Source organism: Motacilla alba, chromosome 9 (assembly GCF_015832195.1).
Source record: "Motacilla alba alba isolate MOTALB_02 chromosome 9, Motacilla_alba_V1.0_pri, whole genome shotgun sequence".
Lineage (NCBI taxonomy): Eukaryota > Metazoa > Chordata > Aves > Passeriformes > Motacillidae > Motacilla > Motacilla alba.
In genome coordinates, this window is record NC_052024.1 from 21,201,999 (window position 1) to 21,224,825 (window position 22,827).

The 22,827-nt window shown below is 47.3% G+C and overlaps 1 protein-coding gene across 10 annotated transcripts in view; it reads left to right on the forward strand.

Annotated features, from left to right (window-relative positions):
- TNIK (TRAF2 and NCK interacting kinase) overlaps positions 1 to 22,827 on the forward strand; it is a 153,110-nt gene that overhangs the window by 69,056 nt on the left and 61,227 nt on the right. For all 10 annotated transcript variants that reach the window (XM_038146288.1, XM_038146281.1, XM_038146280.1 and 7 more), the window contains 3 exons: positions 10,852 to 10,908; positions 14,098 to 14,223; positions 22,453 to 22,563. In XM_038146288.1, coding sequence (XP_038002216.1) covers positions 10,852 to 10,908; positions 14,098 to 14,223; positions 22,453 to 22,563 — 294 coding nt within the window. The remainder of the gene's footprint in view (positions 1 to 10,851; positions 10,909 to 14,097; positions 14,224 to 22,452; positions 22,564 to 22,827) is intronic.

The window sequence follows — 22,827 nt, forward strand, 5'->3', positions numbered from 1 at the left end:
TCATTCATCAGCCTCCTTTTCCAATAAGTTCTGAAATTTTGTTGCTCAATACCTGACTTGCTTGAAACATTGGACATCATGACAGCTTTGATGCCTCCCTGTGCAGCCAGATTAGTATGTATATCACAGAGGATTGCTCCAGGCATGGCTGGTTCTTTTAAATCAGTAGGACACAGGCACTGCAAAACGTTTATTGACTCCTGACAGTAAGTGACTCAGGGTAGGATGGGATGGACAATAAGTTGTCAAGGCTGCTCAAGGCAGACAAAAAGCCTGGAGGCGAGTCTGGATGAAAGGGAGTGTGATGTCCATCTGCCTTCAACTATGTGAGGTCTGAAATTGATATTTGAGCTGACATAGATAGAGAAATGTGCAGCACAGGGTCGGCAGTATCTTGAGTTACAAAGTCATTGGGATTAGGGGAGCACCTCAGCCCTCCACAGAAGATCTGCGTTTATTTATGTCATTCTTACACTCATTTTCCTCACGCTATGACCTCAGTCACCCAAGAGATATATGTGAGACTTTCTGGCAGCTGTGGCATTTCCTCCTAAGCCCCATAAAATGTAAGTACCTTTATCAGCTTGTTCTTGTTACTTCTGCCACCCTGAGACAGGGACTTGGAGTCAGCTCACAATTGATGAATGGGTGAAGCCTGAGTGTATGAATTGGCTCAGGTGCCAGTCAGCCTTGCCGCATGGGCAGGAATCAAGGGGGTTAGATCTGTGCTGATCCAAGGGTTTGCAGGACTGGAAAGGCTCAAAGAGGGAGGCAGTGGAAGGGTTGTAAGGATGGCTTGCTGAGAAAGTGGTTTAGGGTGACTGGACGTAAATCCTGGCTCATGATGGGCCTGTTCAGCTGTTACCAGCATTGGGACTGGACCTCAGAAGTCCCCAAATTTCTGTTGGGCTTGGGATGTTAGGGTTGGTGCACAAATGAACCTGGTGGATTTATGTTCAGGCTCCTTTCTACAAGCAGAGAGTCGTGGAGCAGGTGGGGGTGAGATGAGAGCCCCATTTGATAACCTCTGCTGACGTGTCCAGAGAGATCCATGGTGGGATCTCATCCTGGGCCATCGTGTCTGCAGAGAAACAGGGCCATGGGGGCATGTGGGGCAGCTGCACTGTGCTGTGAGCTGAGATGAAAGAGTACTGCCCTGCAGTTACATGGAGGAACACAGGGAACAGGAAAAACATGGCTGGGAGAGCAGGCTGGGCTGCTCAGTCAGCTGGGGTGATTCATGGGAGCATGGACACGCTTGGTTTGTGCCATTGGCAAGTCAGTGAAATGCAGTGGAATCCCTTCATGAAAAGCCATTGACAGCCATAGACTTAAATTTCCTGAATTAAATGGCCGGGAAAACACCACAAATATTGGGCTTCCCTTCTTACTCAGTTTTCTTTACACAGTCACAAAAAAAAAAGCACAAAACCCTCAAGCAGCTTTGGATAACAGATGCCTCTGTGTTACCTGGTTCCCCTGTTGCTGTCTCCTGCCACCAGTGCTGTCCATCCCTGCTGCCAGAGAGGATGCCAAGCACTCAGGTTCACAGAAGGTGGTTCTCCCTTGCTGTTGTTGGTTGAAAAATCACCTTGCACTTCACATACCACCTCCAAAATTGGATCTTGCTACTATGAAACTGGAGCCGAAGTCAAGCAGATGGCACTGCAGAGGTGTTTCCAGAAACTCCATTTCCATCACTGTGTAGTGTTTTTTCCAGAAGGGCCATTTTTAAAACTCAGTTTGCAAGACCGTTACTGATTTGGGGAATGGCTTAAAGAGCAGGTGACAGTTCAGATGTTGAAAAGCAGCTGTTTAATGTGGGGCACAAATAAATGGGGTGCCAAACACCTGAGGAGGCTGAGGGGTACCTGTGTCCTTTGGTGTTCTGGGATGGATTGTCATGGGAGGCAGCAGCACACGTTTGCAGGCATTAAGCCCTGTCTGCCCTACAGCAGGGAGCAGGTTAGGAACAATCTCTTTTGAAGGGAATTATTTTTCTTATAAGTACAAAAGAAGTAGCAGCAGCTGCCAAAGCACACGGTGTTGTAGAGACTGCTGGTGCCTCTGAGCTCTGGACACAGCAGCTCGTTCTCATGCTGAGCTTTTGGTCTGAAGTCATGAGCAGCCCCAGTCATTAAATTACATCCCTGGTGCCCTGGGATGCCTTTTCCTGTGTCCTGCACTGAGCCTGCTTCATCTGTGATGGGAGCTGGTGCCTGAAGCTGCTGGGCTTCTGCTGGAGTTTGGGTTTGAATGTTGAAGCTGAAGTGGTTCTGGCCTCAGTAAAGCCAAGGTGCCCTGGGACCAGGCAGAAATGGGTGGCTGTGGGTTGCTGACAGCAAAAGCATGTGGAAATGGGGATCTGTGTGGCATTCTGCAGATGTGACAGCTCCCTGCTGCAGCCCAGACCTGGCCAGGTCTGTGGTGGAATGCTGTCCCATATCAGGTAGCAGTGCTCTGGGAGGAAGGTGCCAGCTGTGGGCTAGCCTGGCCCATTGGAGGAGGCTGGCTCCTTCTTGGGCCACCCTTAGAGCCAGGAGTCTCCCTTGGGAGTGCTGGGTGGTCCAGGCAGTGCTCCCTGCACGGCTCAGTGCTTCCCACTGGGAGGAAACCTGGTGCTGCTCTCAGGATGTGGCCTCTCTGAAAGGGTGCCTTGTGGGTCTCCTAAAGGCAGATTTAATTTTAGTTCTGAATACTGCAGAGTTGAATAGGCAGCGACGTGAAACAGAAGCACAGTGGGGGTGTTAAGGGGTGGTAATAACATGGCTGTCATGAACTAATGTTGTTGGGAACAGGCTGTGCTGCCTCCTTTTAGCTGTGAAAATGTGTGCTTGCAGAGGAGCTGGGGCAAAGGGAGGACAGGCTGTGTGGGAGGGGAAGGAGCACCCCAAGGCCTGGGTGCTGCCCTCCTTGCCTGGTGGGCTGCTCCCCATGGCAGAGACCTGTGGGGATTGCCCCATGGTGGATCTGGGAATGCTGAGGAAGGGATCAAAGCTCACAGAGGGCCTGGGGAGGCTGCATGGGGTTCAGTGGTAAATGGTGGCATCCCTTTCCTTCATCCCACTGATACCCTCTTGAATCCTGCTGCCTTCCATGTGGGATCAACTAATTTTCCTGAGATACTGCTTGTTCTTCTGTTTTGTTTTTTTTATATATACATTAGTCTTTGTCAGGAACATCGCTCCTTAATCCTTTGGTGCCTCAGGTTTCCATAGGCTGCTCCTAAAACCCACTTCTGGGGTGTATTCTGTCTGTTGATGATCTCCATCTCTCTCTACTCCCTGCTGTGGTGCTCAGCCCACTCCTCTTCCAGCCTAGACCTGCTTTTGTTGAGGCTTTGACCTCCCTTTCCCAGAACAATGTTTGTTCCTAGGCTCTGGGAAAGCCCTGAAAAATGCAGAAACACCTTGAAATCTGCTCTGCTGCAGGGTTTGCTGTGACCACGAAGAGCAAACCTTCAAAAGCTGCATCTTCAAACACTTGTGGGCAAAATCTGTCATGGTCCTTGGTGTGACCATGGAGGATATGCACAGCCTGACATGCCCAGTGTGCTGGTGCTGACTGGTGCCACAGAGGGGACAGGCTTTCTAACCACTGTTCTTCCCTGGGTGGAAATTAAAAATGGGGCAGGCCATATCTAGAGGAACCATCTGCAGAAACTTCTGGAAGGATTCAGCTCTCTGATGCTGATTTTGGACTACTTAAAGCAATGTTTTTATCCATGGAAGAGGGCAACTTGGTTCTTCCTGGAGGTGGGAGTCTCCAGCCTCATTTGAACTACAGGAGGGATAGAGGATGGGATAAGCACAAACACTGGCCTAGGAGATACGTTTAATTATATAGGGAATATAAAACTGTCGCCTTGCTCACCTATAGGCTGTAGTGCATGTTATTTCTGGAGATGAATAATAGGCTAATTGAACAATTTTGTTTGTTAATCTAATAATCCTGCCTTCTTTACTTAACGTCAGAGCTATTGTGGAGCTGCATTAATGGAATTGCAGCTCTCAGAGCTGCAGGGTCCTGATCAGAGCTTGGATTGGTACAGAGGGCTGGGAAACACTTCAGTGCAAAGGTCAGTCTGTTGGGTCAGCACAGAGCATTAGCTTGGCCCTGTGCAATTAGAGACGTCTGTGCTGGGAGCAGAATTAGGCTTTTCCAAGGGGAAGCTCTGGTTGTTCAGTCCTAACAAAAATGCCCAGTTGAGCACCAAAAAAAAAAAATAATTCTGCTTTGTTTCTCTTTCAGTTTTTTGAATGTTTTTGATATTTTATTCTTTAAAACCTTGAGGAAGATGACAGGTGTAAGGGGAGGATTGGCTAGGAGTGAAATTTGTGTTTGTCCCTCCCAGTGAAAGGTCTTCTGCTCTCCAGAAATATCCCAAAGGAAGGCAGCAGGTTGGGCAGAGGTAAAAATCTGCTCAAGTGAGCAACCAGTGTTCTGAGAGCTCAGGAGAGCAGAAGAGTGACTCTGGAGCCTCACCTGGCCACCAAGTGAGATGTCAAACACTGGATGCAGCTTTTTTTGTTTTTCATAGGTTTTCCATTTCTTGGAGTTTCAGGTGTGCCGTGTTTATTGGAGGATGCCATTTGCAGGGTGTTGAAGTTGGGGAAAAAGGGGCTGGTTTAAGTGGGGTTTGCCCCAAGTGGAAAGGAACTGCAACAAGTCAGTCACATTCCTCTGGTGCCTCGAGGCAGTGGGATCACTCTGAAGCTCTGCAAATCTGTTTGTGAGCCCAGGAAATGATGCAGAGATGGAAGGGTGTGGAGGGAAGGAAGGGCACTGCCATTGTGGTCAGCTCCTGCTGTAGGAAAGCAGAAAGATGGGGCTGAACCCCTGGGCAGGGTGAGGGCTTGGTCCCCTCTCTGCAGGGATATCTTAAGTCCCCACTGGCCTGAAATCCCCCTCCCAGTACTGGAGTTAAGTGCAGGCAGCAACAATAAGGTTTGGCTTATGATGGCTCTGTTTTAATCAAAGAGATATGTTACTCTTTGTTAAAATAAACATTTTCCCCATCTTGTTACATGACTCAATTTTTCTTATGCTGGTCTCCAATGTTTTAACTGCCTTCTCAGATACATGGATTTATTTCAGATGTATTTGAAGAGATCTGTAAACCAAGTGCAAAGCTTGTGTACGTCATTTTTAGCCAGCTTGTTTTGGAGATTGCTGAATTTTCACACTAAAATAAGCCTATTTTTTACATCAGTAAGTATTTTAGCCCCTCAGACTAGTTGGAGAGGGGATTTTGGCACCCTCAAGATTGCTTTCAATGGGAAACCAAGTACATAAATGTGCCTGTACTCTGTAAAAACTGAGAACAAATCATGCCAGGTGCTATAAAATGGTCTAATGTACAGCAGGATGGCAGTTCAGCTTCACAGCTCCTGTCGGAAGGCAAAGCTCCTTCTCCCAGGAAAAATTGGATGCAGTTTTCAGTGCATTAGTGCTGAAGTGCCTTCATGCTAAGAATCTTGGACTGAGTCCCTGGATTGCCTTGAACTACAGGAAAAGAAGGAACTGGCAGGACCTAGACCATGGAGCTGTGAGAGCTTCTGGCCCATCCCAGGAGATCTTAACTGCAGAAGGTCTGGATGCTGAAGCAGAATCTGGAGGAGATGAGACTCGCCAGTGAACACCTTGAATGGTGCATGTGCAGAAGTAGGGCTAGGCAATGAGGTTTTTTTTGTAGCACTTAGCAAAAATTAAATGTGGACACAGAAGAGTGAGCTGGTGACTTCTAACCTGGTAAAATCTCTGGTGAGATCCTTCTAGGAAGAATGTGCAGGATGTGGTGGTGCTGAGGATGTGCTGGGTTTGGAGGCAGGGGTTGGACAGTAGAAAGGGTGTTGGTTGGGCTGCTGGCACCAGGCTCAGTATTTTAACTGCAACAGAAATGAAATTGAAGAAATTTATTTGGGAGGCTTCTCTGCTGCCAAAGTGGTGATATTTGGACTTTTATGAGACTTTTTGTTGTTTGTCTCACTGAGATTTCTGTATGAGACACAGTGTTCCTCAGTGGTGAGGGCTGACATTGTGGTCTGGTCCCAGCAGGGCTGTGCACGTCGAAATTTCAGCAGTGCTTTGCAAGATCTCACTCATTTGAATATTTACATGCAGCATTACTAAGGGCAGTGCAAAATGGTTGGATTTTAAGTGTTTTGCTGTAAAGCATCAGGCATACAACATGGTTACTCCATTAAATGGCTGCAGTGGGGATTTTGTATGCATGGGGCATTGGATGCTGCACGTCCAGGCTGGGAAGTATAAGAGATGTTGCTCTGCCTGGCAGAAGGAAATAGGAGCTCTGCATTTCCCAGAAAAGTGACAATTCTGGTTGTGTCCCACTGGCTGCAGCAGGTGGTGGGTCATTCATTTTGTTGGGTAAATAAAAGCCGACAGCACAAGTTAAGTAAATATGATGGAATACATTTCTGGGTACAGAAACTGCAGTTTTTGCTTAGAGGTGAAATCCATGCTTGTGCAAGGAAAATTTTAAAAAGCAACAATCAATCATCCTCTTTCTGTCCTTAAAATGTGGACTTCAATTTTGGGCCAGGATATGCAGTTGTTGTCTACAAAGGCTGGTATTGAGGCCAGGGTTTGTTTATTTAGTAAACATCATGCCTGAATGCATCAATTGATGTTTAAAAGCATTTACCAATGTTCTGATTGTGTGCTGGTCCATTACATTTTATGGAGTGTGAGGACCACAGCCTTTGAAGAAAAAACTCATGGTGCTTGCTTCATTTGGAGAAATTAGTCTTAATACTTGACATTATCAAGTTAGTGATAGTTGATATAACATTTTGAGAGTAATTAGGAGCATGAATTTATGCTCAGATGGATGTTCAATTAAAAACTGTGGCAGCTTTGAAGATCATGCTTGAATAATCCTGAGGCTGAAATGTGGGTTTGTACCCAAGTGAACCTTGACAGCAGATCTGGAGAGGGGGAAATGCTTTAGTAGCTCAGTTTTCCTCCTGTACGTTTTATGCCATCAGTGTCTGTAGCTGTGCTGAATTCATGGAGATGAAGAGCCAGAGGCAGAACCTGCCTTGGAAAAAAGCTGGGAGATGTTGGGAGGATGTTTGTGTGTTTGGGGCCTCTGGGAGCTGTACCCCAGGTGCTGCTTGCAGTTCTGGCTGTGAACAGCCAGCGTGGGGTAGCCAAATTCCATCTGGAGAGCTCTTCCCTTCCTCTCCTTGGGTTTCTGGAGGTTCAGTCGCCATCCCACATGAGTGGGGAGGGAATGGTGGGAAAACCCATGGTTGCATCCAAAGCAAAGGTGGTGCCATGCAGGAGTTGGAGCCCTGCAGCAGAATGGGGGTGGTGGTGGGATGGTGGGATGTGGTGCGAGTGAGGAGTGGTTCTCATACACCTCTGGCTCTTCTGAGCATCTGGAGGCAGCTCACCACCCACCAGCTGCCACCAAGCAGAACAACCCTGAACAATAGGAGACAAAGAGGGCGAGAAACAAAATGTTACAGATTGCTAAGGAGCCTCTTTTCCACCAGCAGACTGAGGATGAGGGCAGGCAGGAGGTGAGGAGGGCACAGGGAGCAAGGATGCCTCGATGGTGGCTGTTTCCTGCCAGCTACCTTTGCTCCTCTCACCTAAAGCATTGCTGGTGCTGTGGTCTGAAGGCTCAGAAGTGACTGTTTCACCCAGGAAAGGATGGAAAGGTCCCATCCTCCTGAGGGCTTTGCCTTCAAGTAGATGCACCCTCTCCAGCATGCCCATGGGGCACCAAAATGGAGGACTTTTGAAAAAGTGGAGATTTTCTGTTGAACCACAACACTTCTTGCCTGTTTTGAGCCACATCTTTGGTGTCGAGGAGGCAGAGTTGAGCAGGGCAGCAGAAGTAGGGCTCAGTCTTAATGTGGTTTTTGGATAGATGGTGGCTGATGGTGTGTGATGGTTTAAAGAAAAAAAACCAACAAGTTTTGGTGGGTCGAGGACACACAGGAGGTAGAAGCATCACAACAGAGCTTTTTGGTGCTTTTCTTGTATTGATACCCCAGTCCTCTTTTGTAGCTTTCTTACAGCAGCACAGATTAACGCTGGACAACTTGACATTAATTAATTCCCAATTTCAGCTTGCCTTGGCTTTGGCAGAGGTTATTCCTCTTTCTGATCCAATGGATACTTTGGAGAGACTGCAGGGGCATGGGTGCTTCTGGACTTGCTTCCAGGCTTTGGGCACAGGCACTGGAATCTGCATGGTGAGGTGGCTGATGCTGTGAGAGGGGTTTATTGCTGCCATGGCATCTTTAATGGGGACAGGTTGGATGTTGATTTATTTCCTGTGTTGCATCTCTCACTTCCAGTTCTTGGTGTCTTCCTCCAGCCTGTCTGTATCTTTATTGCAAATTCAAGGACATCTGCAGTAGGGTAAAAATCAACTGGATTTTCTAAACTATTTATGAAGGTTTCACAGCAAGTCTCAGTGCTGAGCAGTAGGTTGAATTAAAAGGGATGGTTGACTGGTGAGGAGATGCCTGCTTTCCCCAGATGGCTTCATCTGCCAGGGTGAAGCTCTGCAATCCATTGTTGTGAACAAACTATAGAAAAAGCAAACCTTTTCTGCAATATCCCAGGGTGAACACTTACTGGTTCTACTCCGCCTGATTTTTGCGTGACTAAGTGCCCCTCATGGCTTACATTAACATATGTTTCCAAGTGGTTTATTTTGTTTTGGTAAATGCTTACACAATATTAAGTTCTTACCATTGTCTCCAAATGTCTGGGAGGTGTGCAAAGAGGCAGCAGATTCCTGGGAGAAGGATGCTGTGGGCACACAGGGATCTTTTCCCCCTTGGCTGACACTGAGGGAAGCAGGAACACTTCACCACAGCAAAGCTGGGGCATTTCCTTAAAATACAAAATTGAGGTGGTGATGCATCACGTGAAGGCAGGTATAACTCCTAAATCCATGGTTTGAAATGCCCCAGCTTTCTTCCCCCCCTCCTCCTCCAGCTCACGGGAGATGGGGCGTGCCATGGTCCGAGTGTTTACCCTGCTGCTGCTCTGTGGGCTTTCATTAAGTGTCAGTGTGGGGACTTCCTGGGCAAGCCAACAGGGACAAATTTAGGAAGAGGAGGATTTGTTTCTGCAGATCATGCTGTCTAAATAGATGGTGTCTAGCAATGTGCCCCTCCTTCCCCACAGCCACATCCAGGGCATGCTTCAGCCACAGCCTGGGGCTGCTGGGCTGCGCTTGGCTTTATTACTTTCTATGTTGCACACTCTTTAAAGTAAAGCTTTTTCTCTGCTGCTAGAACATGGGCTTGCTCAGGACGTATAAATTGTGTTAATAAATGAGCGAGGAGCCCTGGTGGGTGAATTGGCTTCCTGGTGAAGTCATAAATTTGGAGAGGATGATGCTGCCTTGCTCCACAGCCGGCGCGTGGGTTTGCTTCCCAGCGCCGTGCCTGGAAACCTGAGGGCCCAGGGAGAGGTTCCCATCTCTGGTAATTTAGGGTTCTTGAGCTGAGATGGTGTGAAAGACCGTCTCCAGTCTGCAGGAGGGCTGGGACACCTGACACGAACCGCAGCTCATCAACGCACACACTGCTGTGGGGGCAGGAGGAGCCTCCAGTTTAGGAAAAGCTTCAATTTTTTGCCTGGTTCTGCCACTCTGCAGCTTGACCCCTCTTCGCCTCTGCTGCTGGTTCTGTCCTTGGTGTGTTAATTATCAATGCTGCAGGGCAGGAGCTGCCATTGCCTCTGTGTCTTCCACACCATATCTCACAAGATGGGGCCTTGAGCAGCTCCCACAGTAAATAGGGATGTAAACTGGGAAATAGGCATGCCTTTGCCTCCCAGCTATCCTGTTAGGATCAGCATTTGCTGGCTTTCCTGGAGGAAAAACATCTTTTCCTCAGGCTGCCTGGTTTGGAAGCAAAGCACGTGTCCTGCAATTGGGGGTGGGAATGATTTGATATGAGCAATTTGGATGTGATGTTGGGTGATCAGTTTCTCAGGAAAGGAGGAAAGACTGGGAATTGCCTTGCTTGATAGCAGTTGTGTTGGTTTTAAAACCTCATAAATAGTTGGAGCTCTTTTATATTTTCACCATCTCTCCCAGGCATTTTCACATTAGGATTAATGTAGTCGAGCACTGTGGAACAAACAGTTCATTGCAGTGATTTGCTGATTTTTTTCAGTTGCTGAAAACTGTAAAAACCTCTCTAGCCTGCTAACCAAGTCTTTCTGAAAATAAATTAATCATTGGACATAGTGAATATGGTGCCCTGCAGGCCAGGGGTCCCTGTGGGAGCTGGGATGGGACCTGAGTGGGCTGAAGGCAGTGTGGGTACCCAGCCAGCACATTCCCATCATCTCAGCTCAGCAGCCTGAGCTGGGATGGGACCCGAGTGGGCTGAAGGCAGTGTGGGTACCCTGGCCAGCACATTCCCATCATCTCAGCTCCAGCAGCCCAAGCTGGGATGGGATCCGAGTGGGCTGAAGGCAGTGGGGGTACCCTGGCCAGCACATTCCCATCATCTCAGCTCCAGCAGCCCCTTTCCAGCCGAGTCATGCTCTGTGCTCAGGAGAGGCCCCAAGCTGGTTTTTTTGTGCATGGTTGAGCATTAAAGGGTATTTCCAGCACTTGTTTGCCAGGAAAATACAGCGCTGAAGGCCCTGTACTAATTAATTGTAGTGGCAGGAGGAAGGGGAGGGAATTGCTTTCTCATCATGGCTGCTGTGAAGATGCTCTTGAAAAAGCAACAAATAATGTGTGGATGCTGCCAGGGCGAGGAGATTGTGTAAGGATATTGTTCACTGCAAGGAAAACATTGTCACTGAGCAAAACCAAACAAATTTCTCTCTTTTCTTTTGCAGGGTCGTCATGTTAAAACAGGCCAGCTTGCTGCTATTAAGGTTATGGACGTCACCGGGGTAATGTATCCTCCTCCTCCTCCTGCATCCTTAAATTACAGATAAGAGGGGAAAGGGGATGGGGTGTGATAATGTGTGGGGGTGGGTGGAAGACTGATGTTCCTGGGATGTAAATTGCCTTTGTCTTAATGTGATGTGTGCCGTTAAGAGGTTTTAGTTTTAATAAATATGTGAGAAGAAAATACATCTGGAAGAGTTTTGGAAATTAAGTACTTCATGCTGAAACAAAGCAGCATCCAGTTCCAGCAGTGGCTCTTTTAAATACCCTACTAAATTCTGAAGAAAATAATAGAATTATTTGTGTTGGAAGGGACCTTAAAGGTCATCCAGTTCCAGTCCCTGCCATGGGACACCTTCCATTGTCCCAGGCTGCTCCAAGCCCCATCCAGCCTGGCATTGGACTCTTCCAGGGATGGGGCAGTCACAGCTTCTCTGGGCAACCTGTGCCAGGGCTTCATGACCCTCACAGGGAAGAATTTCTTCCCAACATCCCATTTAACCCTGCCCTCAGGCAGTTGGAAGCCATTCCCTCTTGTCCTATTGCACATGACCTTGTCAAAAGTAGCAACAGGATTGTGTATCCATAACCCATTTCTGTTTCTCTGCATCCACGATTTTCAATGAAGAGCTTTTGTTACTAAAATATGTTGCAATTATTGTAATGAGTAATTTCATGAGGCAAGTAGAATAATTCTGTGCATCCTGCTGATAAAGAGGAAAAAAAAAAACCACACCACCCTGGTCTCAAAGGTGTCTCTTTTGAAACTTGTGTCAGACTGAGAACCAAGAAGTTAAAAATCAATAGATTAATAACAAAATTATGGGGAAAGGATGGTTTCACCGTTTCCCAGTTGCCACAGAAGAAAAACTGATTTAAAAACAGAGATGCATTTAGGAGCATGGCATGAAGATGCTTTTTCTTGAGTATTTTTTTCCTAAGTGCAGTGGTATCCCTCCCCAGGTTCCTGCACTGGAAGCAATGCCAGGCTTGGGAGTAAGAATGTGTTTTGTTGTGTTTTGTCTTTTTTTTTTTTTTTTTTTTTTGACTGGAATAACACGTTTCAAAATTAGGATTTGATCACAGTCTACTCACCTCAGTTTTTGAGTTAATGTTTTAGTAGCTTTCAGGAGCTCAGCACAAGCAGAAATGACTCTGTGAAAGCAGTCAGCTGGCCTTGGGAATCTGTTTTGAAATACCTTAGATGCTGTGGTGTGGTATTAATATCTGTGGGACCTTCATCCAGGTTATTTTTGGTGCTAACAGGTGAAATGGTGTGTGGAAATAAGTCTGTAAATGTGAATGAGATTTGTTCCTGTTTACTTGTAGTGTCTACAAGTGCTATTTATCTCATTCTTGTGGGAAGCAGGCTCCAAGGGAATAGGCAAACCCACCAAGCATAAACCCATGGCATAAATAGCAGTGGAATTCCCATGGGATGAAGTCTGATGTTAGAATGAGTTTTAGCTGAGAAATCAAAATATTACTCTGAGGCCAAACATAGGCTTAGATTTGAATCCACACTTAATTCAGTTGTTTTAAAATACTTCCAAGGAAAGATACTGGAGAGAAAAGGACCTGAAATCTGATACTGCCCAATAACAATTTCATACACATCTTTGAGTAGATGTCCCTGATCTAAGACTTTACCTTGTAAAGCTGGGCCTCATGTCTGAGTGTACAGGGTGTAAATCAGATATTTGTCATGGGATGTGGCTTTTGGATATTTAGTTATTTTCCCCTTAGGCTGCTTTTAGGCAGGGAAGGCTCGTTCCAGGCAGGACCAGGCTCGGGCAGGATGGGCAGTGGCCACAGTGCAGGCAGTGCTGACCTGTGCTCTGCTGAGGGCTGTCTGGGCTTCATAGCTCTTGGTGCTGAAGGCATTTCTAGAGCCTGCAGGAATGGTTCTGGGCATTGCTTCTGGAGCAGTTTCTAAAGCTGGTCCCTGCATTGTGCCTACAGCTATGCTTGGCACCTGCTCCAGGCTCAGTGCTGCTGCTGAAAACCCAAACTCAGTCCTTGGCCTCCTCCTCACACACAGTTTCAGAGCTGCCACTGGTTTCCTGGACAAATGAAACAAGCAAAGTTGTGTTGACTGCTTGAAGAGAGGTGATAAAGGTTCTTCCAGAATAGTCCCCTGGTTTTCTTTGTAATGTTTGAGCCTGTTCCTCCTCCTTTTTGGTGCTTATACCCTCCGTGTTCTTACCAAAAATAAAACCGGAGGTTGTTTATGCAGGCTCCATCCAGATATTTCTTGTACGTGTTCTTCCTGTCTTCACCTTTGCTGTTCTTCCCTGAATGGTATTTTGGGAAGAAAGATGTGTTTCTGTCCGTGCTAGGTGGCACCTGGTCAGGGGGCACTGCTCCTCAAGAAAAGCTGCTCCTGCAGCTCTGCTGCTCTGTGGGTGCCTTGTCCTTTGTCCATTTGTAAAACTGAGGTCAGGAGAGGCAGGTGAGGGACACAGGGGAATAAAGGAGAATAAAGAACAAGCAGCCCTTTGGGTCCTTTATAACAAAGCTCCTTGACATGAAGGTGCTAAGTGCTTCCTGTGGAAATACAGGGGGCTGGGATTCAGTCAGCTTAAAATAAAACCAGGGCATGTTTGATGGGTGTGAGAACAAAGGAGGGACATCAAAACAGGTATTGATGTGGCTCCTCTGTCTCTGCTGCTTCAGCTAAAGCCACTTTGCAGGTGGGACAGAGAGGGGATGGGACAGCCCATGGGAATGGTGCTTGTCACCAGGATGGAGTTATTCTGATGGAGTTTGTGGACAGGCAGCCCCTGCCTGCTCCCCATGTGGTGCCACCCCACCATCAGCAACTCCTGGTGTCTCCAGAGGTCTTGTGCTGCTTCCAGAGTGGGCAGGAGTGATGTGCCAGAGAGCTGGGAGCACAGGAGCCCTTCTGCCATGCAGTGGTTTGTAGAAAAACACTTTCTTGGGCCTCTGATGTGTCTGTGTTAATGCATTACTGGGTAACACAGGTATGGTTGAGCCTCAGAGCTGCATGAGTCTCCAGAGCAGCTCCCAGGATCTGCTGCAAAGTGGCTGTAAAAAATGGTGCAAAAACCTGGGAGGTCAGTCAGGAATGGGGTGCTTGGAAATTCACCCATGTGCAAAGACAGCTTAGATCCTATGAGTGCAGTCTCCTAATGCCTCTAGTTTTGTCTTTTGTTTTCACTTCATCCCAGGATGAAGAGGAAGAGATCAAACAAGAAATTAACATGCTGAAGAAGTATTCTCATCACCGAAATATTGCTACATATTATGGTGCTTTTATTAAAAAGAACCCACCAGGAATGGATGATCAGCTCTGGGTAAGTTGCTTTCTTTTCTTTAAAATAACTGGGATTTGACAGAGATTTTTTACTCTGAATTGTCCTCTTACCAGCACCCAGCTTACACAGAACCCCTTATTTTACATTCATCTTTTTCAAAGCCATGGCTTTGATCAGGCTCTTGCTGCACTGCAAAACACATCTCCATTTTGCCATAAAATCTTTGCAGGCTGATTGTAAACCCATTTTTATTCTGAAGTGTCATTAGCAATATCTTAATTACAATAGTCAGTTGGAAATCATTCCATCTTCTGGCAGCTGGAGGGAACTGGGAACATCTCTGGGAAGATGGAGGCTGAGAGTGATTCCTGCCAGCTCTTGGTGGTGCCTCTTGTACTTCACATTTCATGGAGCCTGTGCAGGGAGATAGAGAGGAGGGGGACAGTGAGGGGAGGTCAGGGGGATCTGTGGCTGCTCAGCCACTTTGGTGGAGATGCCTGATGCTGCTGAAGGGCACCGAGCTGCTTTGCATCTCCACAAATCCTCAGCTGCCTCCTCCTGCTGCTTCCCTTGTCAGAGCCTTCTTGGTTATTAATTCAGCATTCCCAGAGCAGGGAGGATGGAGTTCAAATCTGCTCTATCCCTGGGGAGAGACAGAGCATCAGAGCCCACTCCCTTCAGCAGCAGCTGGTGCTCAGGGGGCCGGGCAGGGCAGTGGCACAGCGAGTCAGGGCTCCGGTCGTTGCTGTAAAATTAATTAAAGTTGTTGTGCTGTGCTCTGAGCTTGGCTGTGCTGGTTGGAGTCTCTGGAGCAGCAGCCTGCAGTGCCTCTGGCCATCAGAGCAGCAGTGTAGGACCCTGCTTTCCTTAGAGGTCTCTTGGAGAGAAGGCTGTGTTGGAGTTATCAGTACAACGACCTGGATGTTGTCCTGCAGTCAAAAAAAAATCTTTTATTTCCTCACAATCTTGTAAATCCAGTAAATTCTGCCTTAGCCATGTGTGGTTTCCAAAGCTTTTCTGTGCCTGAGCAAGGTTGCTGCAGCCTAATTTTTCAAGGGTGACAAATATCCCAGGGTCACCTGGGAGACCATGGAGATGCTGAAGAGCAGCCTCATGCTCTTCTCTCTGCTTTCTGTGCAACATAGATTTTATTTTAGCAAAACCTTCAGTGACTTCAGCTGTTTGCCCCTGCGTCCACATGCCAGAGCATCCAGTGGGAAATGGAGGGATTCAGAGGAGGCTCCTCCCAGAAGAAAACTGCAGTTGATAGACTTTGGTGCCAGTTTGTTCTCCAAGATTTTCGGATACACTGAATTATTGGGAAGACTTGGGGGCTTGGACTCCAGGCATGTTGCTAGGAGTGGGTTGCTAGAACCTGGGTGTCCAGGTTCTTTTTGGTGGAAACTCTTAGAAATCATGTTCTTTGCAGCTGGCCTGGATTCAACAAGGCAAAAGCTGTCAGGCTGAGAAATGCTCTTGCATCCCATGAAATTCCATTTGGCTTTGGCTGGTTTATAATTTTCTTTTTTTTTAAAGTGAAATATTAAAATAACCTGCAGTGTTCCTCCTTGTGCTGCAGGAGTGCCTGGAGGGGAAAAAAAAATCCCACCAACTGTGTGCCAAGCCCCCCAGTATTGAGAGGAGCCCTCCCTGGTGCTGGGCTCTGCTCAGTGCCTTTACACTGGTTGGATCTGGGGTTTGTGTGCTCTGCCGAGGCAGGAGGGGGTTGGGTTTTAGTTCTTTCCTCCAGCTCCAGTAGAAAGGGCTCTTGGCATACACAAGTGTTAATAAAAGAACAGTCCAAACTTTCAAAAGGAAAAGCTCGCTAGAGAACTCCTTGGATTAAGAGGCATGGCCTGAAGAGTGATGGTATGGGGCTGTGTTGGGGGAGGTTTAAGGTGGATATTAGGAAAGGGTTGTATACCCAGAGGGTGGTTGGGCACTGGAACGTGCTCCCCAGGGAAGTGGTCACAGCACCAAGCCTGACAGAATTCAGAAAGCATTTGGACAAAGCTCTCAGGCACAGGGTGGAATTCTTGGGGTTTTCCTGTTCAGGATGAGAAGTTGGATTCAGTGGTCCATACGGGATCCCTTCCTACTCAGGATATTCTGTGATTGTTCCATGGATCCCCATCACCCAGCAGAGAAGGCTGTACATGCTGTATCCCCTTCACATGCCCAAGTCAGGAGAGCAACCTGGGTTTTCCCTGGTGAGTTACCCAGTCATGCAAAGGGAGAAGGTGGTCACAGTCCAGCTATGCTGCTTGTTCTTGCCCCCTGGGAAAGGAAGACTAGATAATCTGAATTATCCACCTGACCACTGCCTCGCCTCTCAATGTGGGGCCTTTCTCATGTGTTAGTGTAAAAGATATTTTCAAAAGCTGCTTTTCTTGCAATGGGGGTGTGAGGGGGTTTTTTAAGTCTGTGCCCAGTGTTGGAACTGGTGGAGGTATTCCTGGGAAAGCTCCCCAGCCCTGGAGGAGAGGTGTGCTGGTGCCACTGTGTTAAATAGCTGTTTCAGGATCTGATTGAATTAGGATTCGTGTGAACTCTATCAGTCTTGCCTCACAGATAAAGGCTTGTTTATTTTTCATTGGCTCTTTGTTGAAATAAAACGGTTTCTGATAATACCTAAGTAATTCTTTTTATCGACACTCGGGAGGCTGATACAGGAAATAAAAAATAGGGAACTCTTTCAGTGGAGATTAAGATCTCTCAGAAATGTGCCAGGCTTCCGACATGAGGTATTGTCATGGCTGCTGCTCCATTCCACAGCAGCCACTTGCCCTGGAAGATGAGCTCAAGCTCACTAAACAGCCCTGTTTTCAGAAATTAGGGAGCTGTGCAGAGGGTGTTATAGCAGATGCACTACAAATCTGCTATGTTAGGCAAAAAAAAAAGGAAGCAAAAGTCATAGGGACAACCTTTATGGAACATTTAAAAAGAAATTTAAAAATATGAGGTAGGTTTATTCTTGTGTTGGATAATGTGTTGCATTCTGGGGTGCTGTGGGTCTTTGGGAGGGTTTGTACATCTCTAGCTGAGGCGAGGGGGTCCTGCTCTGGTGCAAAGGGACAGGGTGAGGGTGGGCTGCAGAAACTGGGGAAATTCCCAGGGGATGTGAGGATCCAGGTAATCAGTAAAATGCTGCTTCTCAGAGTTAAATTCCCCTTGCTCTTCTCAAGTCTAAGCTCTGGGATACCATGCTGTGCATAACCCAGAGAGATTGTTGAGATATTTTGGGGTGGGTGTTTTTTTTAATGGTGGGAGATGAAGCATTCATTAAGAAGTGTGAGCTGTGACCCCATCCCAAAGGACCCCTGCCCTGAGCACTGCTGGAAGCTGCAGGCCCTGTGACCCCTGTACACTGTGCCTGTGTGCAGGGTCGTGGAGATGCCACTCAGCTGGACACTTGTCATCTGCCCTTGCTGTCCCCTGACACTGAGGCCATGGACAGAGCAGCTCCCCCACTGTGTGTAGTGGGCACAGGGGCTGTGCAGAGTGTGGGGGCTGAGCAAAGGCTGGCAGCAACCCAGAGCCCACCCAGGGCAGGGCAGAGCCCTCACGGTCCCCAGGGCCAGCGCTGGCTTCCATGGATGGGCTGCCATGGCAACCCTGCCCGCAGCTGTATCTGTCACCAAGAGGGACAAATTGCAAATAGGCAGGTTGCCAGATACCCACGTGGTGGGGTGGCCTCTGGGGTGTCCTCTGCAGCAGATAATCTGGGCCAGTGTGGGGGAAAAAGGAATGTGGGTGATGTGGGAGCAGCCCCTCGGTCAGGGTGGCACTGCTGCAGCTGTGCAGGGCTCAGGGCTGTGATTGTGTGGTTGCAATGTGTTTTTTCACTCCGTTGAGCTCTAGGGGCCCATTGAATTGCTTTAGGGTGTTGTGAACAGAGTCACACCAGGGATCTGGAGAGCAGAAACGGGGGCAGCAAGGCTCTATTGAAAATCGAGCATGAGCTGTCAAAGCCCTGGGTTACACCTGTGCAGCTCTGAGCAGGATTGCTCCTAATGTGCTTATATACCCTGAAAAATATTTTTGGGCAGTTGCTGATTCTTTGCATTACAGAAATTAGATCATGAAACATTTGAGAGGGGTCAGTTTTAGGTTGAGCTGTATCTCTCTTTAGGCTCTCCAAGCTCTGCAGTCCCGGGGGAGTGTGAGAGGATCAGGGCTGCTCCTCTGCCCCTGACCGAGAGCTCAGGGTTACCAGAGCAGATTTCTTCTGCTGTCTGGCAGAGTAATCCAGCACTATTTAACTCTCACTGCTCCTCAAAGCAATGTCAGTGCTGTAAACACTGCAGGACTGTGAGCCCAGCTCCTTTTGCTGCCATCCCTAACCCAAAGATGTCAGCCTGCTCAGGACCCTTGGTGTCAGCTGCCTCCCCAAGGGGCAAAGCTTGCTTGGCTGGGTTTGACATCCAGAGAGATGCAGGCAAGTCATTTATTGAGGAACTCGTGTGAGAGCACTTGGATGCTGCTGTTGGAGAGGAGAGAGCTGAGCAGTGCTGGCCCCTGTGCTCCCACCTGGGTGTGTGGCTGCAGTGTCAGCCTGCTCCCACCCCAGCACCAACAGAAACAATGGAAACCTGGCCTTGTCTCACTGCTGAATATTTTAGTTGCTGCTTAACACCAATTTGATTGCTGTATCTGTTTCTGAAACGGGCATTAGCTTTTCTGCTGGTCCCCCAAGGGAAGGTCTCTGTGTTTTTTGTGCTCCATCCCTGCCTCCAGGTGCCACGATGTGGGGCATGAGGGACTCCTTTGCATGGGAGCCAGACTGAGGGGTGGGATGAGAAATTTGAGTGGCCTGGGCGTATGGGACCATGTTGCACCCAGGTTCTGTTTTCACACACAGCAGAAGGATTGATTTCCAGCAGCATTTAGCCTGAGGGTGTTGTGTGCTGGTTTTCTGTAACTTCAAAGAAGTCAAATTGATCCTGAGCTGAGGCATAGGAGCACAGAAGGATTTGTCTTGTATAGTAAAGTATTTAATTTGAGGAGTTCCTCTGGACAAGCTGGAGCAGTTCACTGCAGGATGAATTGGGCTTGATGTTCTGGAGATGCTTGGGTTCGAGCTCTTCCAGGTAATACACAGCAGTGATTGGAACAGAGGTCTTGCCATTCTCAAACTGAGGAAAGCGGTGGTTGATTTGAAAACTGAAAAGGCTCTTTAAAGAAAAAATTCATGAGACAGCAGGACACAGATTTACAGCTGCAGCTTCTGAATTTGCCTTGCTTATGAAGTTTGCTGTCACTCTGGTATGAAGAGCTAAGTAAATGCTAAATGAACTGTATTTAAAAATACTTCTTCAATAAATGTCCTTGCAAATTAAATTTCAGAAGATGGTCTTACCTTTAGCCCATCTTGATGATAATTTTAATTATGGTTAATATAAATTCAGTATGCATTTCCAGTTTATTGTCTTACTCCATCATGGCTTCATCCCTTAAGAAAATGGGCAATGATGCAAGTGTGTGATGGTAAAGCCCTCACCCAGAGGTATGAGACTGGTGAGAAAGTATTTTAGTATCCAAGTGCCCTTTGAAGCCTTTTTTGAATGTATTAAGCTCTGCCCTAAAATCAGCAAGAACTTCTGCTCATTTTAATTTTTCTTCTGTAAGACTGTTGGTTTCCAGCCTAGACATACCCATAGTGTTAATAAATTGATGTTATGGTAGTATCTGCATTGTTCTTCTCCCTCTCCTGTTCTTATTGTTGGCAATATACACAGATAGCCCATAACCATCCATTCTCCAACAAACCCTCAGCTCCTCTGAGGTGACCTGGGCATGTTCCTGTACCCAATAGTGTGCATTTCTTGTTCTTGGGCTCCCATCACCCAGCAGGACATCAGTGCTGTGGGTCAGCTCTGACCTGGCTTGTTGGGTGTCTCCTTGGTCTGCCATCATCTGTGGTTCCTCTCCTTGGAGGCTGCACTGTATGAGCTGTGGTTGGGAATTCTGTAGCATCCTTCCACCTGAGGAGCATGAGAAGCCATGAAAGCAAAAGGAGATCCCAGTGCTGCACGCAGCAGCCACCAAAAATGGGAATGGGGGCTGTTCACATGAGGTGTCCATCAAGGACAAGGATACTCAGCCTTGTCACCTTTCTGCTGCTGTTTTTCTTAGAGAATTCATGGCAGAGCTTTCAGGCTGTTCATGGTGCTCAGCCCCCTTGGATCTGGAGCTTCTTGGTGCTGGCTGAGATCTGCCAGTGCTGGATAATTCCCTGTGGATGCTATGGGACTATGCACCTCTTAAAAAACCAAGTTGGAAACACCCCTTCTGTGACTTTCTCTTTTTCTCTCTGTTAATTTAATCTCCAGGAGGTTTCACAGTTACAGATTTGGGATACATTAGCAGGTGGCTGTATTATTCCCCTCCTGGTGCGAAGTTAATCTTTGCTCTGTGGAAATCAAGGGCAGGCTAGAGGAGCAAGCAGACGCCAGCTCCATTAAGATAATCTGGCAAATTAATGAATGTACTGTGTACTTTTAATGGGATTTCTTCCATATTCTTTTAAGCACTTTGTTTGCCATGCACAGCATAGCAAGCCCTTCCTCTTCCTCTTGCTCCAAACCCAGTGAGATCCTGTGGAAGAGTTTCCATGGAAGAAGACTGGAGAGGGCAGCCTTTTGGATTGCAAGATGTTTGTGGCTGGCTCAGCTATCAGGATTTTCCTTTCCAAATTTGCTGCTGTGGTATCCCAGATGTTACTTTAATCAGACACACATGCAGACACTGATTCCCCACGTGTCAATGGTCCAAAGGGAAGAAAGAGAGGACAAGCAACTTTTGAAACCATCCATTATTCCCCATTCAGTGACCAATGAGTAACCAGGACTTAGGCCATGTCAGTGACCCAGCTGGATGGCTTGGCTGCTGCTGGGGTGGAAGAGCTGTAGGTGTGTTCCTTGCCTTTGCACAGGGCAGATTTTGGCCAGTGACCCATCTATTTATGCCATTTCTTCCATTTCTTGAGGCCACTTTCATGGCTTAACAGGGATATTCCAAGAATTTTTCAGCACCAGTTCAGGAAGAAAAGAGAAACTTAACATCAAAACTAAAGATAGCAGCGTGGTCAAAGCCAAGTAAGGTATAGTCTGCTCAAGTATTTTATTTAGCCTGAAGGTTTATGGCAGTCCTGTGTCTGGATTTTATGCTCATTATAGTTTATGATAGTCTTAAATCATTGCATTTGTGCAATTTGGTCAGGAGTAGCCCTTCTGCTGTTTTAACTCTCTTTTTGGCCTGTGCTTTTAATCGTGATGTCACTTGCTTGGAGAACATTAAATGCCATGTAAGCCTCATGTGATAAGAAACTTGAAACATGCACATTGAAGAATCTGGCAAGGGAATATCTTCAAGTAGGAAGCAGATCTAATTGGAAAACATGGTTTCACATCTGAGAGGAAGGCACTTGCCCAGGCCTTGGAGGAGGCTTGTTGCACACACGGGCTGTGCTCACTTTCCGGAGCACGCTGATGGCTCCTGCACACCCTGGGGATCTGTGAAATCCCAGGGAGGCAGACTCACATCCCGTGCTATTTTTGTAATGTTTATTTCACAGTTGTTCAATGACAAGATTAAGTTTGGGCTGGGTTAGATCATTACACTTCTATATTTGATATTCTGAAACTTTGGAAGCGGTACCAGTGGCGGTGGCCAGTCATGTTGGAACCAGCCTGAGCAGTAGGACAGCAGCTCTCTCCTGGGAAGCCTGACACTGCTTGGCAACCTTCCCCTCAAAGGAGTTTTCCTGCTCAAAGACATGGTCAGAACCAAAGTTTGTCCGGTTAAATAAAAAATAAAAATCGAAAAGTATACCTGGTTCCTAAATCATAGGAAGCTTTCAAATATCTGCCTCAGTGCCTTTGTGTTTTCAGATTTGAAGAACTTGCATGCAAGAGGCAGAGTTTTGTTTTATTGTTGTTGATACTAAACATTGTATAAAGTAGGGCATGTAGGGGTAGGGTTTGAGATTTTGATCTCCTCCACTGATTTTCAGCACTAGACTGATTTCTGTTTCTTGCTCCCAGTCTTCTGGAAGGTCACAAGCCTTTCAAGCCTTCCAGCCTTTTACTGTTTCATTTTCTAACAAACCCCAAATGGATTGCAGGCTGATAGGTCCAGGGTGATGTTCCAATGGCTCTGTGTAGCACCATGCTGTCCCCACAGAAGCAGTGCCGGTGTCAGAATGCTGCTGCTGGTGTCACTGCCCAACATCCATGTCATTGATTGCGTTCCTGTTCCCTTTGGCAGCTGGTGATGGAGTTCTGCGGCGCAGGCTCCGTCACCGACCTCATCAAGAACACGAAGGGGAACACCTTGAAGGAGGAGTGGATTGCCTACATCTGCAGAGAGATTTTGCGGGTACGTGTCCAGGGGGAGCTGAATGTTGTTGGGAATGTGGCAGTTGAGTGCTCAGGGGACACAGGAAGCCTTTGGCTCCGCAGATTTCGTGGATGCTGTGCTGCCATGGGCTGGAGCCTCTGCGGTGCCAGCAGGCATGAATGATTCATGTGCCTGTATGATGCATAATAAATAAGCCCTGCTTAATGCCCTTTAGCTCTGTTAGCTGCCTGAATTTTAACCCTCTTTTTCCTTCAACAGAAATATAATCTCCTATTAGTATTA